At 51.1% G+C, this 20,439-nt stretch overlaps 1 protein-coding gene across 1 annotated transcript; it reads left to right on the plus strand.

The window, feature by feature from the left end:
* Positions 1-4,660: 4,660 nt before the first annotated feature.
* LOC138355933 (peptidyl-prolyl cis-trans isomerase-like) lies at positions 4,661-6,770 on the plus strand. Its single transcript, XM_069311477.1, has 2 exons — positions 4,661-4,831; positions 4,948-6,770. Exons 1-2 carry the CDS (start codon positions 4,670-4,672, stop codon positions 5,458-5,460), a joined length of 675 nt encoding a protein of 224 aa, XP_069167578.1. The 5' UTR covers positions 4,661-4,669; the 3' UTR covers positions 5,461-6,770.
* The last annotated feature ends 13,669 nt before the right edge of the window (positions 6,771-20,439 follow it).

Raw genomic sequence — 20,439 nt, forward strand, 5'->3', positions numbered from 1 at the left:
CTGGAGCTACAGGTCCAGCACCAACCCCCTGCCAGTAGAGGGGGGACTGGAGCTACAGGTCCAGCACCAACCCCCTGCCAGTAGGAGACTGGACATACAGGTCCAACACCAACCCCCTGCCAGTAGATGGGGCTGGAGCTACAGGTCCAACACCAACCCCCTGCCAGTAGAGGGGGGGGGCTGGAGCTACAGGTCCAGCACCAACTCCTACAAGTAGACTGGGGGCTGGAGCTACAGGTCCAGCACCAACTCCTGCGAGTAGAGGGAAGCTGGAGCTACAAGTCCAACACCAACCCTCTGCCAGTGGAGGGAAGCTGGAGCTACAGGTCCAACATCAACCCCCTTGCCAGTAGAGGGGGGTGGAGCTACAGGTCCAGCACCAACCCCCTGCTAGTTGAGGGGATGGAACTACAGGTCCAGCATCAACCCCCTGCCAGTGGAGGGGGCTAGAGCTACAGGTCCAGCACTAACCCACCTGCCAGTGGAGGGGGCTAGAGCTACAGGTCCAGCACCAACCCCCTGCCAATGGAGGCGGCTAGAGCTACAGGTCCAACACCAACGCCCTGCCAGTAGAAGGGGGGGGGGGGGCTGGAGCTACAGGTCCAGCACCAACTCCTTGCCAGTAGAGGGGGGGCTGGAGCTACAATTCCAGCACCAACCCCCTGCCAGTGGAGGGGAGGCTGGAGCTACAGGTCCAGCACCAACCCCCTGCCAGTAGAGGGGAGCTGGAGCTACAGGTCCAGCACCAACTCCCTGCCACTAGAGAGTGGATGGAGCTACAGGTCTAGCACCAACCCCCATCCCAGTAGAGGGGGGGCTGGAGCCACAGGTCCAGCACTAATCCCCTGCCAGTAGAAGAGGGCTGGAGCTACAGGTCCAGCACCAACCTCCTGCCAGTTGAGGGAGGCTGGAGCTACAGGTCCAGCACCAACCCCCTGCCAGTGGAGGGGGCTGGAGCTACAGGTCCAGCACCAACACCCTGCCAGTAGAGGGGGGGCTGGAGCTATAGGTCCAGCACCAACTCCTTGCCAGTAGAGGGGGGCTGAAGCTACAGGTCCAGCACCAACCACCTGCCAGTAGAGGGGGGGCTGGAGCTACAGTTCCTGCACCAACCCCCTGCCAATAGAAGAGAGCTGTAGCTACAGGTCCAGCACCAACCCCCTGCCAGTAGAGTGGGGACTGGAGCTACAGGTCTAGCACCAACCCCCCTTCCAGTAGAGGGGGCTGGAGCTACAGGTCCACCACTAACCCCTTGGCATTAGAGGAGGGATGGAGCTACAGGTCCAGCACCAACTCCTTGCCAGTAGAGGGGGGTTGGAGCTACAGGTCCAGCACCAACCCCCTGCCAGTAGAGAGGGCTGGAGCTACAGGTCCAACACCAACCCTTTGCCAGTAGTGGGTGGGGGGGGGGGCTTGAGCTACAGGTTCATCACAAACCCCTTGCCTGTAGATGGGGGCTGGAGCTACAGGTCCAGCACTATCCTCCTGCTAGTAGGGAGGGGGGCTGGAGTTACAGATCCAGCACCAACCCCTTGCCAGTAGATGGGGGCTGGAGCTACTGGTACAGCACCATCCTCCTGCTAGTAGGGAGGGGGGCTGGAGTTACAGGTCCAACACCAACCCCCTGCTAGTAGATGGGGCTGGAGCTACAGGTCCAGCACCAACCTCCTGCCAGTACAGGGGGGCTGGAGCTACAGGTCCAAGTCCAATCCCCTGCCAGTAGAGGGGGCTGGAGCTACAAGTCCAGCACCAACCCCCTGCCAGTAGAGGGAGACTGGAGCTACAGGTCCAGCACCAACCCTTTGCCAGTAGTTGGTGGGGGGGGCGGGGGCTTGAGCTACAGGTTCATCACAAACCCCTTGCCTGTAGATGGGGGCTGGAGCTACAGGTCCAGCACTATCCTCCTGCTAGTAGGGAGGGGGGCTGGAGTTACAGGTCCAGCACCATCCCTTTGCCAGTAGATGGGGGCTGGAGCTACTGGTACAGCACCAACCCCCTGCCAGTAGAGGGGGCTAGAGCTACAGGACCAACCCCCTGCCAGTAGAGGGGGGCTGGAGCTACAGGTTCACCACCAACCCCTTGCCAGTAGAGGGGGGGTGGAGCTACAGGTCCAGCACCAACCCCCTGCCAGTAGAGTGGGTTTCGAGCTACAGGTTCATCACGAACCTCTTGCTAGTAGAGGGGGGCTGGAGCTACAGGTTCAGCACCAACCACCTGTCAGTAGAGGAGGGCTGGAGCTACAGGTTCAGCACCAACCTCTTGCTAGTAGAGGGGGGCTGGAGCTACAGGTTCAGTACCAACCCCCTGTCAGTAGAGGGGGGCTGGAGCTACAGGTTCAGCACCAACCTCTTGCTAGTGGAGGGGGGCTGGAGCTACAGGTTCAGCACCAACCTCTTGCTAGTAGAGGGGGGCTGGAGCTACAGGTTCAGCACCAACCTCTTGCTAGTAGAGGGGGGCTAGAGCTACAGGTCCAGCACCAACCCCCTGCCAGTAGAGGGGGGCTAGAGCTACAGGTCCAGCACCAACCCCCTGCCACTAGAGAGGGGCTGGAGCTACAGGTCCAGCACCAACCCCCTGCCATTAGAGGGGGAGTGGGTTATCTTGAGGTTATCCTGAGATGATTTCGGGGCTTTAGTGTCCCCGCGGCCCGGTCCTCGACTAGGCCTCCACTCCCAGGAAGCAGCCCGTGAAAGCTCACTAACACCCAGATACCTATTTTACTGCAAGGTAACAGGGGCATAGGGTGAAAGAAACTCTGTCAATTGTTTCTCGCCGGCGCCTGGGATCGAACCCAGGCCCACAGGATCACAAGTCCAGCGTGCTGTCCGCTCGGGCGACCGGCTCCCTGGAAGCTACAGGTCCAGCACCAACCACCTGCCTGTATAGTGGGTTTCGAGCTACAGGTCCAGCACCAACCCACTGCTAGTAAAGGGGGGCTGGAGCTACAGGTCCAGCACCAACCCACTGATAGTAAAGGGGGGCTGGAGCTACAGGTCCAGCACCAACCCCCTGCCAATAGAGGAGAGGGGCTGGGGCTACAGGTCCAGCATCAACCCCCTGCCAGTAGAGGAAGGATGGGGCTACAGGTTCAGCACCAACCCCCCCTGCCAGTAGAGGGGGGCTGGAGCTACAGGTTCCTCACAACCCTCCCCCCCCCCCCTGTCAGTAGAAAGGGGCTGGAGCTACAGGTCCAGCACCAACCCCCTGCCGGTAGAGGGGGGCTGGAGCTACAGGTCCAGCACCAACCCCCTGCCAGTAGAAAGGGGCTGGAGCTACAGGTCCAGCACCAACACCCAGCCAGTAGAGGGGGGCTGGAGCTACTGGTTCAGCACCAACCCCTTGCCAGTAGAGTTGGGCTGGAGCTACAGGTCCAGCACCAACCCCTTGCCAGTAGAGGGGAGGGGCTGGAGTTACAGGTCCAACACCAACCCCCTGCCAGTAGAGGGGGGCTGGAGCTACAGGTCCAGCACCAACACCCAGCCAGTAGAGGGGGGGCTGGAGCTACTGGTTCAGCACCAACCCCTTGCCAGTAGAGTTGGGCTGGAGCTACAGGTTCAGCACCAACCCCTTGCCAGTAGAGGGGAGGGGCTGGAGTTACAGGTCCAACACCAACCCCCTGCCAGTAGAGTGGGGCTGGAGCTACAGGTTCAGCACCATCCCACTGCCAGTAGAGGGGGGCTGGGGCTACAGGTCCAGCACCAACCCCTTGCCATTAGAGGAGGGCTGGAGCTACAGGTTCACCACCAACCCCTTGCTAGTAGAGGGGGGGGGGGGAGTGGAGCAACAGGTCCAGCACCAACACCCTGCCAGTAGAGGGGTCTGGACCTACAGGTCCAGTACCAAACCTATGTCATTAGATGGGGGCTGGAGCTACAGGTCCAGCACCAACCCCCTGCCAGAAGAGGGGGCTAAAGCTACAGGTCCAGCACCAACCCCCTGCCATTAGAGGAGGGCTAAAGCTACAGGTCCAGCACCAACCCCCTGCCAGTAAAGGAGTGATGGACCTACAAGTCCAGCACCAACGCCCTACCAGTAAAGGGGGCTGGAGCTACAGGTCCAGCAACAACCCCCCTGCCAGTAGAGGGGGGGGGCGCCTGGAGCTACAGGCCCAGCACCAACCCCCTGCCAGTAGAGGGGGGCTGGAGCTACAGGTTCAGCACCAACCCCCTGCCAGTAGAGGGGGGCTGGAGCTACAGGTTCAGCACCAACCCCCCTGCCATTAGAGGGGGGGCTGGAGCTACAGGTTCAGCACCAACCTCCTTCCAGTAGAGGGGGGTAGAGCTACAGGTCCAGCACCAACCTCCTGTCAGTAGAGGGGGGCTGGAGCTACAGGTCCAGCACCAACCCCCCTGCCAGTAGAGGGGGGCTGGAGCTACAGGTCCAGCACCAACCCACTGCCATTAGAGGGGGGCTGACACTGACCACAGGTGGACAATGGGGCTGGCACTGTCCACAGCTGATAATGGGGCTGACACCGTTACAGGTGATAATGGGGCTGACTCTGACCACTGGTGATAATGGGGCTGACACTGACCACAGGTGATAATGGGGCTGACACTGACCACAGGTGATAATGGGGTTGACACTGTCCACAGGTGATATTGGGGCTGACACTGTCCACAGGTGATAATGGGGCTGACACTGTCCACAGGTTGAGGACCTCCGCAGGATGAGGGAGCCCGTCAAGAGGCTGGTGGAGGCTGGCTGGGTGTTGGCCGTCCAGGAAGACCAAGATGGCCGCCGCTCCGCCAGGATAACTCTACAAGACGGACAGCTGTACCTCCACTCACTCCGGCGTCAGCCCACGCCCGCCCACGCCCACACCCTCCAGGTTATATTATTACACCCACTAGCCTTACTGACATTACAGACTTACTGAGTTTTCATAACTAATATGATAACATTTTGTTATACAGTTATCAGCATGATTTATTTCATTTCCTGCAGGAGAGTGAGGTTGTGGGCGTGCTGAAGCCCTCCTGCACCCTGGCGTTCCTTGACCTCGGGTGGGCGGGGTCAACAAGAGGGCGGGTCACCATCCGGCTGACCCCTGACACTCCGCTGGCCAGACAGTTTGTGTTGTTGTGTACGGGCCAGCGGGGCCACACCTACCGCAACACTAAACTGTTGCAGATGTGGGACAAGGGTGAGCCGGGGGAGTGGGTGGTGGGCGGAGACTACGAGAGTAATGATGGTGAGGGAGGAGCCCCACTGCTGCCTGACCTCCAGGGGCAGTACCGGGAGTCGAACCGGGCAGGAGCTGTGTTGGCCAGTTGGGGGCTGGGGAGTCCCAGGAGTGCCCAGTTCGTCATCACCACCAGGGACCTCCAAGATGGTGACCAGTGGTCATGTGTCTTCGGTGATGTGGTGAGCGGCCTGGATGTGGTGAGGGCAGCAGTCAACCACAGTGACATTACGGAGGTGACTGTGGTGGACTGTGGTGTTGTGCTGCCACTCTAGTTCACTGTCCCACCACCATCACTACTGTGGTGTTGTGCTGCCACTCTAGTTCACTGTACCATCACCATCACTACTGTGGTGTTGTGCTGCCACTCTTGTTCACTGTACCACCACCATCACTACTGTGGTGTTGTGCTGCCACTCTGGTTCACTATACCATCGCTACTGTGGTGTTGTGCTGCCACTCTAGTTCACTGTACCACCACCATCACTACTGTGGTGTTGTGCTGCCACTCTAGTTCACTGTACCATCACCATCGCTACTGTGGTGTTGTGCTGTCACTCTAGTTCACTGTACCATCACCATCACTACTGTGGTGTTGTGCTGCCACTCTAGTTCACTGTACCACCACCATCACTACTGTGGTGTTGTGCTGCCACTCTAGTTCACTGTACCATCACCATCGCTACTGTGGTGTTGTGCTACCACTCTGTTTCACTGTACCATCACCATCACTACTGTGGTGTTGTGCTCTCACTCTAGCTCACTGTACCATCGCTACTGTGGTGTTGTGCTGCCACTCTAGTTCACTGTACCATCCCTATCACTACTGTGTTGTTGTGCTGCCACTCTAGTTCACTGTACCATCACTGTCACTACTGTGGTGTTGTGCTGTCACTCTAGTTCACTGTACCATCACCATCACTACTGTGGTGTTGTGCTGCCACTCTAGTTCACTGTACCACCACCATCACTACTGTGGTGTTGTGCTGCCACTCTAGTTCACTGTACCATCGCTACTGTGGTGTTGTGCTGCCACTCTAGTTCACTGTACCATCCCTATCACTACTGTGTTGTTGTGCTGCCACTCTAGTTCACTGTACCATCACCATCACTACTGTGGTGTTGTGCTGTCACTCTAGTTCACTGTACCATCACCATCACTACTGTGGTGTTGTGCTGCCACTCTAGTTCACTGTACCACCACCATCACTACTGTGGTGTTGTGCTGCCACTCTAGTTCACTGTACCATCGCTACTGTGGTGTTGTGCTGCCACTCTAGTTCACTGTACCACCACCATCACTACTGTGGTGTTGTGCTGCCACTCTAGTTCACTGTACCATCGCTACTGTGGTGTTGTGCGGCCACTCTGGTTCACTGTACCATCACTACTGTGGTGTTGTGAGGCCACTCTGGTTCACTGTACCATCACCATCACTACTGTGGTGTTGTGCTGCCACTCTAGTTCACTGTACCATCACTACTGTGGTGTTGTGCTGCCACTCTAGTTCACTGTACCACTGTAACGGGGGGTGGGGGAAATAGCTCTATCTTGTCCATTATTCCACCCTATTATAGACTGTGGGTTGGTTGGTGTTGTCGTCGTTGATCCTTCTCTATGGACAACCCAACCCACAACTCGGCAGAGTGCTTATACTAGGAGATCACCCTTGGCGCTTCTGGCTCTTGGAGAGGGGCTCAACGTCACACGTTTAGGGGATGCGGCTCCAACACTTAGCCTCGTTGTCACGTGCACACACCCACTCGAGCCGCTGTGACTCCCCACTCTCTCCTTATGAGATATGATCTCCTCAATCCCCTATGACTTACTAGTATTACCTCCTACCCTGTCCACGGCAGTGGTTCTTGGTTCTTTCTCTCTCTCTCTCCTTCTTTACTACCTCCTGGGAAGCCTCACTAGGACAAGGGCAAACACCAGCAAATTGTGACACATTTACTGGACAAAGCACATACACGATACATACACACATATAATAATAATGAATCCTATACTCTATAATATCACAATCAGGTTGCACTCCAACACCATCAGAACTCTATTATCAGCTTATCAAGTGGTATCCTATCTCCTGGTTCACCACCTGATACTATCAACCTCCTCAAGTTGATCAAGCCTACATACACTGTTGCACCATCAGCAAGATAACATATATATAGAAAATCAGCATTTGAATGCAATAACATATACCAGTATAAATGTTCATTGATACTTCAGTATAAAAAACTCCTTGACATAAGAATGTCAACAGTCACTCACCTCTCACTGCGTCTTGCACGCTAATGACAACCAAACACTATCAACTCCCTATAAGTAATCCACCAGAACTTCCCCTTCCACCTCTGGAAGTTCACTACCCTAATATCCTTAGGTTCTTCCGGGCTTCACTACCAGGATCCTCTGCAGCTCCTCCAGGCTGTTATCATGAAGTTTCCTTGAGCAACTACGGTGCTTCACCCTTCTGCTAGGGTCCTCCACAGCTCTCTTGGCTGCTACACCATGAAGTTTCCCCGAGCAACTATGGTGCTTCTCCACCTCTACAGAAGCACGTGACACTCCTCTTCACTGCTGCTTCTCCTCACAGCTCGAGGTCCTCTGCTCCACTACCTTGGAGTCTCATCAGCTACTTCATCTGCTGGCTTCGAAGTTCACAGCAACTTCTTCCCCAAAAAACAAACCTGCAACCCATCGACACTCCAATAAAATGTTCCCCTTTAACACATAAACAAAAATAACCACACAATATGCTTGCCTCAAACCTCTATCTGTTCTCTACATACAGTGAGAGTGGACTCCCCCGTTTTGGGCGGGTCCATACTCCACCTCGCCTGGCGGCGGTCCTCACTCGCTGGGAGGGTCTTCCTCCGTCAAGAGCCAGGCTCCCTCAGTCGTCCGCCAGCGCTCAGAGGGGGCGGACGTCGCTCCGTGCTCCTCCCTCTTCACTCTCCTATTTCAGGCTTTCTGCCTTATTAAAACATGTCTAACTTATAAATAAACATTGCTACCGTCGCTGGGCACACGACCAACTACAAGTGATCACTATGAACTAGCGTATATCGTGCTTACCACAGATTAACTGATCGAGGGCGCTTTTCCTCTGACGGCGTCTGGTCAGGGCGCTCCACACAGCCCACGAAAATGCCTCTGAGTAGCTTATTAAACTCTGCTCGTCGACCAGGACTTGATACCACAACGTTCCCAGCTCGGTTCCACAGCTGGCACGTCTACACACTTCTCTTCTCTTCGAGATATATCACTAGGGGTTCCCTTCTGGCGGGAGCTCAAATGGAGCGTGGCTTCCCCCTGCGATGTCTGGCACTCAAGTGAGGTCAAGGTCCTCCGGAAGCGAGCCTCACGCCTCCAGCAAATTGTCCACATCTCCTCGCCAGTCATTTATCTGTTTTCTTCTTCATTGCTCATGATCTCAAACTGTTATACATATCCAAGCAACTATTTTACATATGCGTTATCACTTCAATATTCGCTAGACCTTCTAATCAGGTCAGGCTTGACGAATAACTCTCAAGGAGGGAGACTCGTTTCTCCTGTAGGCTGAGATCATAACACTCCCCTCCCCTTATTTTTGAGAGTTATTCTAGTGGCTAGGCTCGAGATAACGCATCAGCCACTACATTGTCTCGCCCTCTTATGTGCGTTATCACTAGGTCATACTCTTGGAGCGATAAAACCCATCTGGTTAATCTCTGGTTTGCATGCTTCATTTTCTTCAGGAAAACTAGGGGATTATGGTCTGTATACACCGTCACTGGGTGTCCCCCCCACTCACATACACTTCAAAATGTTTCAATGCCATCACCAGGGCCAAAGTCTCTTTCTCAACTGTACTGTACGACCTCTGGTGCTTAACGAACTTCTTCGAGAAGAAGGACACGGGGCGGTAAATTCCATCATTCTGCTGCGTCAGTACAGCTCCGGCCCCTATATCACTGGCATCTACAAATAACGTAAACGGCGCTTCAAAATCTGGCGACACTAGTACAGGTGCCTCAGTCAACAGTCTTTTGGTCTTCTCAAACGCTTCTTGTGCTGTTCCATTCCACTCCCACTTCTTGCTCTTTGATAGCAAACTCGTCATAGGAGCGGCTACGGTGGAGAAATTTTCACAGAACTTCCGGTAATACCCAATCATACCGAGGTATCTCAACAATTCTTTCTTACTCCTGGGCACCGGGAAGTTGTCAATGGCCTCCACCTTTGTTCTTACCGGAGCAACCTCGCCTTGCCCTACTATATATCCAAGGTACTCCAGGCGGGCTCTCCCGAACTCGCTTTTTGCCAAGTTGATCGTCATGTTGGCCTTCTCCAACCGATCGAACAAATCTAAAAGTTGATCCACGTGATCCTTCCAGGAATCAGCGAACACCACAATATCATCGATGTACACTGCACATCCAGTCGCGCCTTGTAATACCTGATTCATTACTCGTTGAAAACAACTACCACTATTCTTCATTCCGAACGGCACCACTTTATATTGGTACAAGCCGTCGGGTGTCACGAACGCTGAGATCCTCTTGGCCTCCTCAGACAGGGGAATCTGGTAGTATCCCTTCAACAGGTCTATCTTCGAGACATACCGTGCACTCCCAATCCGATCTATGCAATCGTCAATGCGCGGTATCGGAAACGAGTCAGCGACCGTGAGTGCATTCACTTTCCTATAATCGGTACAGAACCGGTACGTGCCGTCACTCTTCTTCACGAGGAGGCACGGCGAACTCCAGTCACTGTCGCTAACCTCTGCCAAGTCGTTATCTAGCAGATACCTCACTTCTGCTCTCATTGCCGCTGCTTTCTCCGGGTTAACTCTGTAAGGGTGCTGCTTGATGGGCTCAGCACTCCCTACATTCACTTCGTGTACCGTTCCGTGGTGTCTTCTAGGCACGTCCGTGAATAACGACTTATTCCTCCCTAGGATCTCCACTAGCTCCTGTCGTTGGTCATCCTCCAAATGACCCAGACGCTCACCTATCTTGGCCAGGCTTTCTGTATTTGATATCTTCGCGCCATCGGCCTTCTCTAACTTACAGTTCTCCTCTTCTATCCCTTTTCCGTCTCCTCCACACAGCACCGTCGCCTGCAATGGGGTTTCCATCGGTTCTTCATCGCCTAGAGGCTTATCTCTGTCATAGTACCTCTTTATCATGTTCACGTGGCAAACCTGTGACTTCCTCGGACGATCTGGCATGTGGATTACATAATTCACATCCCCTAATGCCTTCTGGATGGTATATGGTCCACAAAATCTCGACTCGTATATACTTCCTTTTACCGGTAGCAGGACTAACACCTGATCTCCTTCTTGAAATTTCCTGCCCTTCGCCTTCCTGTCGTGGTACCTTACCATCTCTGCCTGGGATGTCCTCAAATTTTCCTTGGCCAAATCTCTGGCCCTAGAGAGTCGCTCTCTAAAAGTCTTCACATATTTTCCCACGTCCACCTTACGCCTATCAACGGTGAGCTGCTCCTTCAGCGCGCCCACTGGGCTCCTCACGGAGTGTCCGTACACCAGTTGAAATGGGGTGAATCCGAGTGATTCTACTACCGCATCCCTGATGGCGAACAACACGGATGGTAATGCCTCGTCCCAACTACTCCCTTCCTCAGCGCAGTATATCCTCAACAAGCTCTTTAGCGTTCCATGGAAACGCTCCAATGCTCCCTGTGACTGAAGGTGATACGGTGACGAGCGCACTTGCTCTACTCTCCATCCTTTCACAGTTTCCCTAAACAACTTCGACTGGAAGACACTCCCCTGGTCCGTCTGGATAACCTTGGGCATTCCTACCCACGCAATGTAGTTCTGTAGTCTATCCAGAACGGCTCTCGACGTCACTCTTCTCAGGGGGATTGCTTCAGGGAAACGGGTGGCCGTGCACATTATGGTCAGTAAGTACTCGTGGCCTTTTCTGGTCCTCGGCAACGGACCTACACAGTCTATCAAGACTCTCTCAAAAGGCTCGCCAAATGCCGGTATGGGCTTTAAGGGTGCCTTTGGTATAGCCGGAGCCGGCTTACCTGCACGTTGGCACGCCAAACATGTCCTACAATATTTCTTTACCTCCTTCCACACGTTCGGCCAGTAGAAGTGCTCCTGCACCTTATTTAAGGTCTTCTTCACCCCCAAGTGCCCTGCCATATCTACGGAGTGGGCTAGTTCTAACACAGCCGCCCTAAACTCCTTCGGCACTAACACTTGGTGCTTCTCCAACCATACCTTATCTGCGCCGGCTTTGTCCGGTCGCCATTTCCTCATTAGTACATCATCGTCCAAGTAGTAATACACGGGGGACTCCGGACATGAATTTCCCCCTTTTGCCTCCCTGATTAGATCTATAAACTCCTCTTTCTGAGCCCTAATCAGGTCCGCTCGGTTCACGCTGAACTTTTCAGGTAGGGTCATTTTCACTTCCTGTCTCCTCGAATCCTCATTCTTCTGAGCTCGATCTTCGTCGAACAGCCCAGACATGTCCATGTTGACCTCCTCCCTTGGTGGAGTCGACACTGCCATATCATCTCCAATGTCTTCCTCGGCGGCTACGTCCGACTCTGTCACTACACAGGCCGGGTATACGATGACTTGACTGTCCTCTGCCTCATTTTCAAGGATGCTGGCTAGATCTATCTTGTCCGGCGTTCCACTTGTACCGCGGTCCTTCTGGTTCACCTCCGGCACAGCTTTTACTATCAGCTCTGGCAGCACCTTGGACCCACACAAGTCGTTCCCCAGGATCACTTGGACTCCTGGAACAGGTATGTTGGGGCACACTCCCAACATCACCTCCGCCGACAAATAATCTGACTTCAACTGGACAGCACACACGGGCATGTCACTCTTAGACAACAACCCATGAACCTTTATCCTCCTACTGCCAGCTAACAGTCGATCATTTCTTATTAGGCCTCTCAGAATCAAGCTCTGATTGGCTCCAGTATCCCTGAGGATACTAACCTCCACCTCGGGTTGACCTTCTATGCCGACCCAACCTTTACTAATGAACGGCCTATACCGCTCGTTCATCAAATCTACCTTCTGTGGTTTGTCTTGTTGTACATCAACGTACTTCTTCCGGGGATCACATGTCGTCAGGGCCACGACTCTCTTGCCCTGCCGACAATCTCGCATCATGTGACCTGATCTGTTGCACTTGTAGCATCTCATTTGGGAGAAATCTCTCCTATACGCCCCCGAGTGGCTCTGACTCTGCCCACTCGTATTGGAGTTCCTCGGGCCAGATGTACTACTCATACTCTGTGGAGCTTCATTGGACTCTTGTCTCCTCTGCACATTTTTATTTTCCTGCTTACCTCCAGCAGGCGGACTCGGCAACTTTCCTTCCTGGGGCTTAAAACTAGCTGGTCTGCTTGTCTGCCCCCCAAAACTTCTTCCTCCCCAGACTCCACTGGGTCTGCTATTTCTGCGTCTCGCCTCGCTTCTTACTCTGTTCTCTCTTAAGCTCTTGTATGCTTCAGTAATCATATCCGCCCTATCTGCGGCATCTTTCACCTCCTTTATCCTTGCTTCTTGGATCTTGAACTTTGTTTTGGGATGCATCATCTCCAAGAACTTCTCCATGACCATCAGTTGCTTCAGGTCAGCGTAAGATCCAACTCCAGCAGCCTCAATCCACTTCTGGAATCGTCTTTCCAGATCCCTTGCTGTCTCAGCAAACGTACATGCTCCAACTTTCACCATCTCTCTGAAACGCTTTCTATAAGCTTCTGGGGTTAACTGAAATGAGCGCAATATGCTGCTCTTTACCGTGGCATAATCCTGGCACTCTTCCAGTGACAATTGGGTGTATGCCTCCCTGGCTGCACCGGTCAACCTTAACTGGACCAGCTGGGCCCATTCCTCCTGTGGCCACTCCTTGATACAGGCTACTTTTTCAAAGTGCTCGAAAAAGCTCTCTGCCTCTTCGGGAACAAACAAGGGAATGTCCTTCTCCCTAACCCTAACATCTGGTGGGTGTGATACCTGGGTGGTGCTCTCTGGCAACCCATGTTCAATCCTTTGCTCAGCCAAGGTTCTATTCGCTTCTATCTGCATTTGTTTTGTTCTCTCTTTTTCTTTTTCGACTTGGGCTTTTTCTTTCTCCTGTTCCAACTCCAGTTCCCTTACTCTGGTTTTCTCTTTTTCTTTCTCCACCTCTAGTCTTGCTTTCTCTTTTTCTATTTCCAGTCTGGTTTTTTCTTTTTCCTTCTCTGCTTCATTTTTCATCTGGAGTTCTAATTTCATCTTTTCCAGCTGGAACTGTCTCTCCTTGTCCTCTCGTTGTTGCTGCATCTGGAGCTCTAACTGGAATCTCTCCAAGCTCCTATTTCGGCTACTCCTGCTACTGCGGCTACTCTTGCTGCTCCTACTCGATCCCTGGGATCTCACTTCATCCTGCCCATCATCCTCCTTTCCACTTTCAGCTCCTTTTTGGGCTCCTTGCTCTGCCGCTTCATTTTTGGCTCTTAACTGCCTCAGGATCTCATCCTTCATCCCAGCTACTTTAGATGCTTTCAACCTAAGGCCACATTTTTCTGCTATTTGTTTCACTTGATCCCTCGCGCAACCTTCCAAGTCCTCAGGCTTGCCTGACTCCACAAACGCTTGCACCTTATCCATCTTTGTCCTGTGAGTCTTCCCAAGAGAGAGAGTATACACCTGCGGTCACACAGTTTATCTCAGCAGGGGTGTACAAATCCACTCTTGGACAGGGTGTGGGTGTGTCAGTTCACTATCCCGGACAGGCCCCCAATTTATTATAGACTGTGGGTTGGTTGGTGTTGTCGTCGTTGATCCTTCTCTATGGACAACCCAACCCACAACTCGGCAGAGTGCTTATACTAGGAGATCACCCTTGGCGCTTCTGGCTCTTGGAGAGGGGCTCAACGTCACACGTTTAGGGGATGCGGCTCCAACACTTAGCCTCGTTGTCACGTGCACACACCCACTCGAGCCGCTGTGACTCCCCACTCTCTCCTTATGAGATATGATCTCCTCAATCCCCTATGACTTACTAGTATTACCTCCTACCCTGTCCACGGCAGTGGTTCTTGGTTCTTTCTCTCTCTCTCTCCTTCTTTACTACCTCCTGGGAAGCCTCACTAGGACAAGGGCAAACACCAGCAAATTGTGACACATTTACTGGACAAAGCACATACACGATACATACACACATATAATAATAATGAATCCTATACTCTATAATATCACAATCAGGTTGCACTCCAACACCATCAGAACTCTATTATCAGCTTATCAAGTGGTATCCTATCTCCTGGTTCACCACCTGATACTATCAACCTCCTCAAGTTGATCAAGCCTACATACACTGTTGCACCATCAGCAAGATAACACATATATAGAAAATCAGCATTTGAATGCAATAACATATACCAGTATAAATGTTCATTGATACTTCAGTATAAAAAACTCCTTGACATAAGAATGTCAACAGTCACTCACCTCTCACTGCGTCTTGCACGCTAATGACAACCAAACACTATCAACTCCCTATAAGTAATCCACCAGAACTTCCCCTTCCACCTCTGGAAGTTCACTACCCTAATATCCTTAGGTTCTTCCGGGCTTCACTACCAGGATCCTCTGCAGCTCCTCCAGGCTGCTATCATGAAGTTTCCTTGAGCAACTACGGTGCTTCACCCTTCTGCTAGGGTCCTCCACAGCTCTCTTGGCTGCTACACCATGAAGTTTCCCCGAGCAACTATGGTGCTTCTCCACCTCTACAGAAGCACGTGACACTCCTCTTCACTGCTGCTTCTCCTCACAGCTCGAGGTCCTCTGCTCCACTACCTTGGAGTCTCATCAGCTACTTCATCTGCTGGCTTCGAAGTTCACAGCAACTTCTTCCCCAAAAAACAAACCTGCAACCCATCGACACTCCAATAAAATGTTCCCCTTTAACACATAAACAAAAATAACCACACAATATGCTTGCCTCAAACCTCTATCTGTTCTCTACATACAGTGAGAGTGGACTCCCCCGTTTTGGGCGGGTCCATACTCCACCTCGCCTGGCGGCGGTCCTCACTCGCTGGGAGGGTCTTCCTCCGTCAAGAGCCAGGCTCCCTCAGTCGTCCGCCAGCGCTCAGAGGGGGCGGACGTCGCTCCGTGCTCCTCCCTCTTCACTCTCCTATTTCAGGCTTTCTGCCTTATTAAAACATGTCTAACTTATAAATAAACATTGCTACCGTCGCTGGGCACACGACCAACTACAAGTGATCACTATGAACTGGCGTATATCGTGCTTACCACAGATTAACTGATCGAGGGCGCTTTTCCCCTGACGGCGTCTGGTCAGGGCGCTCCACACAGCCCACGAAAATGCCTCTGAGTAGCTTATTAAACTCTGCTCGTCGACCAGGACTTGATACCACAACGTTCCCAGCTCGGTTCCACAGCTGGCACGTCTACACACTTCTCTTCTCTTCGAGATATATCACTAGGGGTTCCCTTCTGGCGGGAGCTCAAATGGAGCGTGGCTTCCCCCTGCGATGTCTGGCACTCAAGTGAGGTCAAGGTCCTCCGGAAGCGAGCCTCACGCCTCCAGCAAATTGTCCACATCTCCTCGCCAGTCATTTATCTGTTTTCTTCTTCATTGCCCATGATCTCAAACTGTTATACATATCCAAGCAACTATTTTACATATGCGTTATCACTTCAATATTCGCTAGACCTTCTAATCAGGTCAGGCTTGACGAATAACTCTCAAGGAGGGAGACTCGTTTCTCCTGTAGGCTGAGATCATAACAACCCCCAGTTAACTAACGAGGCCGGGGGAAACAGCTCTCTCTAGTCCGTTATCCCGTCCCCAGTTAGCTAACTATTCTAGAGCACTCCCAGAGCTCCTAAGGCAGCCTCTCTCGTTCAACACCTTGTAACCTAGGTATTTGACTACCTAGGTGCTAAGACTACAAGGCGCAGTAACTGGATCAGCTACCCGAAACTCTAGAGAGAACTCTAGAATACAGAATCATTTGCCACAAACGTATAAGAGAAAACGTAAGGAAAGAAATGAATAGTGAAGTAATTAGTGAGGGTTTGGGGTGAGAGGCAGAGAGGTGGGTGGAGCGAGGAGGGTCATTAGTTGAAAGTGAGAGTTCAGAGAGGGGTGGAGGGAGAGGAGTAGATAAGTAGAAGTAGAAGAGTAGATAGTAGAAGTGGAAGAGTAGATAGAAGACGAAATGCTGCCACCATCCATTCTAGACCATTACATACAAGACAAGGAATGGAACTTGTCTGTATCAAAATTCACAAAAGATGTTATCACCATGTATCAACTCCAAACATAGGGGACACAGTTAAAGGCAATTTAAATAATAGATTCAATTATATTTCACATACTAAGTATCAAAAATTTAAGCAATGTTCAAGATTTATATATGTAAAGTGAGTCATCCTCCAAGAATCTGAGAACACCACAACTGACTGCCCCTGATCATCACACAACACTTGTAAAACAAGACCAAGTCACCTTACTGCTCAACTCACCAAGTGTCTCTGCCTATAGCTGGATAGAGGGGGGGGGGGGGTCCGTAGCTTGACAGAGACTGTCTCGCCCTGCCGGCCGACAGCCTCCCTGCTAGGGACGTCTTCTCTGCTCTGCTGACTGCCGTTCTGTCTGTCTTCTCTTAATGCTTAATGCCCCCGAATCGATAGCTCTCCGAGTATATATTGGGGGAACCTAGTAGCTAACTCCGCCCACAAGTAGATAGCCTCCGGCTCTCTACCAAGCCACTCCTTAAACGTCAGCATGTTTGAAGGCTACCAGGCTCCAATTAAGAGATTAGTAGAAGTAAGGTGAAATTCGCATGATCTCACCTCAGGTCACTTGGGGTCATTAACGCTTAGAGGTGTGAGTTTCAGGCCGACAAACTGGCGCCTCTCAGATCCTTGTCTCCGACTCATGTATTTCTATGTATATATTAAATAAACTAAACCAAACACTTTACAGTGTTACACCACCACCATTATTACTGTGGTGTTGTGCTGCCACTCTAGTTCACTGTACCATCACCATCACTACTGTGGTGTTTTGCTGACACTCTAGTTCACTGTACCATCACCATCACTACTGTGGTGTTGTGCTGCCATACTAGTTCACTGTACCATCACCATCACTACTGTGGTGTTATGCTGCCACTCTAGTTCACTGTACCATCACTACTGTGGTGTTATGCTGCCACTCTATTTCACTGTACCATCACTATCACTACTGTGGTGTTGTTCTGCCACTCTAGTTCACTGTTCCATCACCATCACTACTGTGGTGTTGTGCTGCCACTCTAGTTCACTGTACCATCACCGTCACTACTGTGGTGTTGTGCTGCCACTCTAGTTCACTGTACCACCACCATCATCACTACTGTGGTGTTGTGCTGCCACTCTAGTTCACTGTACCACCACCATCACTACTGTGGTGTTGTGCTGCCACTCTAGTTCACTGTACCACCACCATCACTACTGTGGTGTTGTGCTGCCACTCTAGTTCACTGTACCATCACTACTGTGGTGTTGTGCTGCCACTCTAGTTCACTGTACCACCACCATCACTACTGTGGTGTTGTGCTGCCACTCTAGTTCACTGTACCACCACCATCACTACTGAGGTGTTGTGCTGCCACTCTAGTTCACTGTACCATCACTACTGTGGTGTTGTGCTGCCACTCTAGTTCACTGTACCATCACTACTGTGGTGTTGTGCTGCCACTATAGTTCACTGTACCACCACCATCACTACTGTGGTGTTGTGCTGCCACTCTAGTTCACTGTACCATCACTACTGTGGTGTTGTGCTGCCACTCTAGTTCACTGTACCACCACCATCACTACTGTGGTGTTGTGCTGCCACTCTAGTTCACTGTACCACCACCATCACTACTGTGGTGTTGTGCTGCAACTATAGTTCACTGTACCACCACCATCACTACTGTGGTGGTGTGCTGCCACTCTAGTTCACTGTACCATCACCATCACTACTGTGGTGTTGTGCTGCCACTCTAGTTCACTGTACCACCACCATCACTACTGTGGTGTTGTGCTGCCACTCTAGTTCACTGTACCACCACCATCACTACTGTGGTGTTGTGCTGCCACTCTTGTTCACTGTACCACCACCATCACTACTGTGGTGGTGTGCTGCCACTCTAGTTCACTGTACCATCACCATCACTACTGTGGTGTTGTGCTGCCACTCTACTTCACTGTACCACCACCATTACTTCTGGGGTGTTGTGCTGCCACTCTAGTTCACTGTACCACCATCATTACTACTGTGGTGTTGTGCTGCCACTCTAGTTCACTGTACCATCACTACTGTGGTGTTGTGCTGCCACTCTAGTTCACTGTACCACCACCATCACTACTGTGGTGTTGTGCTGCCACTCTAGTTCACTGTACCACCACCATCACTACTGTGGTGGTGTGCTGCCACTCTAGTTCACTGTACCATCACCATCACTACTGTGGTGTTGTGCTGCCACTCTAGTTCACTGTACCATCACCATCACTATCACTCCTGCATCACCATGGACTGCGTGTTTTGATGCCAATGTAATTTAAGGACACACCTTCATCACTATATCATCATAACTTCACTATTTTTGGTATTTAACACTTTGGTATTATACTTTGGTATCATATACCTGACAATGACGGCTGTATCACCATCAATGCTATATCTTCTCAGTACTGTAAGCTATCATTGCTGTATCGCTATAGCTTCACTATCACCTCTATATATCACCATCACCTCAGGCCCCACACTTGGGGTCATATATTGACCATGTTGAGTAACAAATTGTTGGTGTCACTATATGACAGCTGTTGTCACTGTTATATCACCAACAGCTCACTATCACATAACAATGTCACTGCTACACCAACATCATTTCTCTTTCACCGCATTATCACCTCACACTGATAGATTTCCTCCTTACATTCACTGTTATATCACTATCACTGCTACAGTACCACCACCGCACCATCACTATTATATCACTACCACTACTATACTACCATCACTTCACTATCACTCGGGTGTGTTGTGATATTACCATACTGGTCCATGGTGTGTTGTGATATTACCATACTGGACCATGGTGTGTTGTGATATTACCATACTGGACCATGGTGTGTTGTGATATTACCATACTGGTCCATGGTGTGTTGTGATATTACCATACTGGACCATGGTGTGTTGTGGTATTACCATACTGGACCATGGTGTGTTGTGATATTACCACACTGGTCCATGGTGTGTTGTGATATTACCATACTGGACCATGGTGTGTTGTGATATTACCATACTGGTCCATGGTGTGTTGTGATATTACCATACTGGACCATGGTGTGTTGTGATATTACCATACTGGACCATGGTGTGTTGTGATATTACCATACTGGTCCATGGTGTGTTGTGATATTACCATACTGGACCATGGTGTGTTGTGATATTACCATACTGGACCATGGTGTGTTGTGATATTACCATACTGGACCATGGTGTGTTGTGATATTACCATACTGGACCATGGTGTGTTGTGATATTACCATACTGGACCATGGTGTGTGGTGATATTACCATACTGGACCATGGTGTGTTGTGGTATCACCATATGGGTGTGAGGTAGTGTTATGACCACACATACACCAGTATGATCATACTGTAGCTGGTGTATGATGTCCTCAAACTGTATAGTGATATCTTGGCTGATTAGCCTAGTATCACTAATATTAATTTATGTAGTTATTCTTTTTTCGACAACACACTAGTATTAAATGTGTATTGCCAATGTATTCCACATATATCTATGTATATTATATATCTGTACCATAAGTCCTTGCCATGTATTTGTGGGTATATATTAGAAGTCTAGTGAATAGCAGTAGCCTAATGTCATGTAGCTTGAAAAACATCCGTATATGCTTATATTATGTAAGGTTGTGTATTATAGCCTTTATTTTGTTGATATATGAATTACAAGTCCATGATCGAGATATGTCTGTATATGAGCTTGAGATATTTGAAAGAGAGGAGTCAGCTGACTCAAAGAGGTGGATACAGTGCCGCTCCCAGCCAGCATGGCTCTGGGCGGTCACTCTTTGATTTTCTCAGTCGAGCGCATGTGTTGCCGCTACGGTCCGGGTTTTGTGACCTTATTTGTGTCATTTGACTGCTAGGATATTTGTCATGTTGCAGTAA

Source organism: Procambarus clarkii, chromosome 69 (genome assembly GCF_040958095.1).
Source record: "Procambarus clarkii isolate CNS0578487 chromosome 69, FALCON_Pclarkii_2.0, whole genome shotgun sequence".
Lineage (NCBI taxonomy): Eukaryota > Metazoa > Arthropoda > Malacostraca > Decapoda > Cambaridae > Procambarus > Procambarus clarkii.

Excerpts from the sequence above, each read along its gene's own strand:
- LOC138355933 (XM_069311477.1), top strand. The coding sequence starts at position 4,670 with ATGAGGGAGCCCGTCAAGAGGCTGGTGGAGGCTGGCTGGGTGTTGGCC. Across the intron at positions 4,832-4,947 it reads CCCACGCCCACACCCTCCAG|GAGAGTGAGGTTGTGGGCGT; the intron begins GTTATATTATTA and ends CATTTCCTGCAG.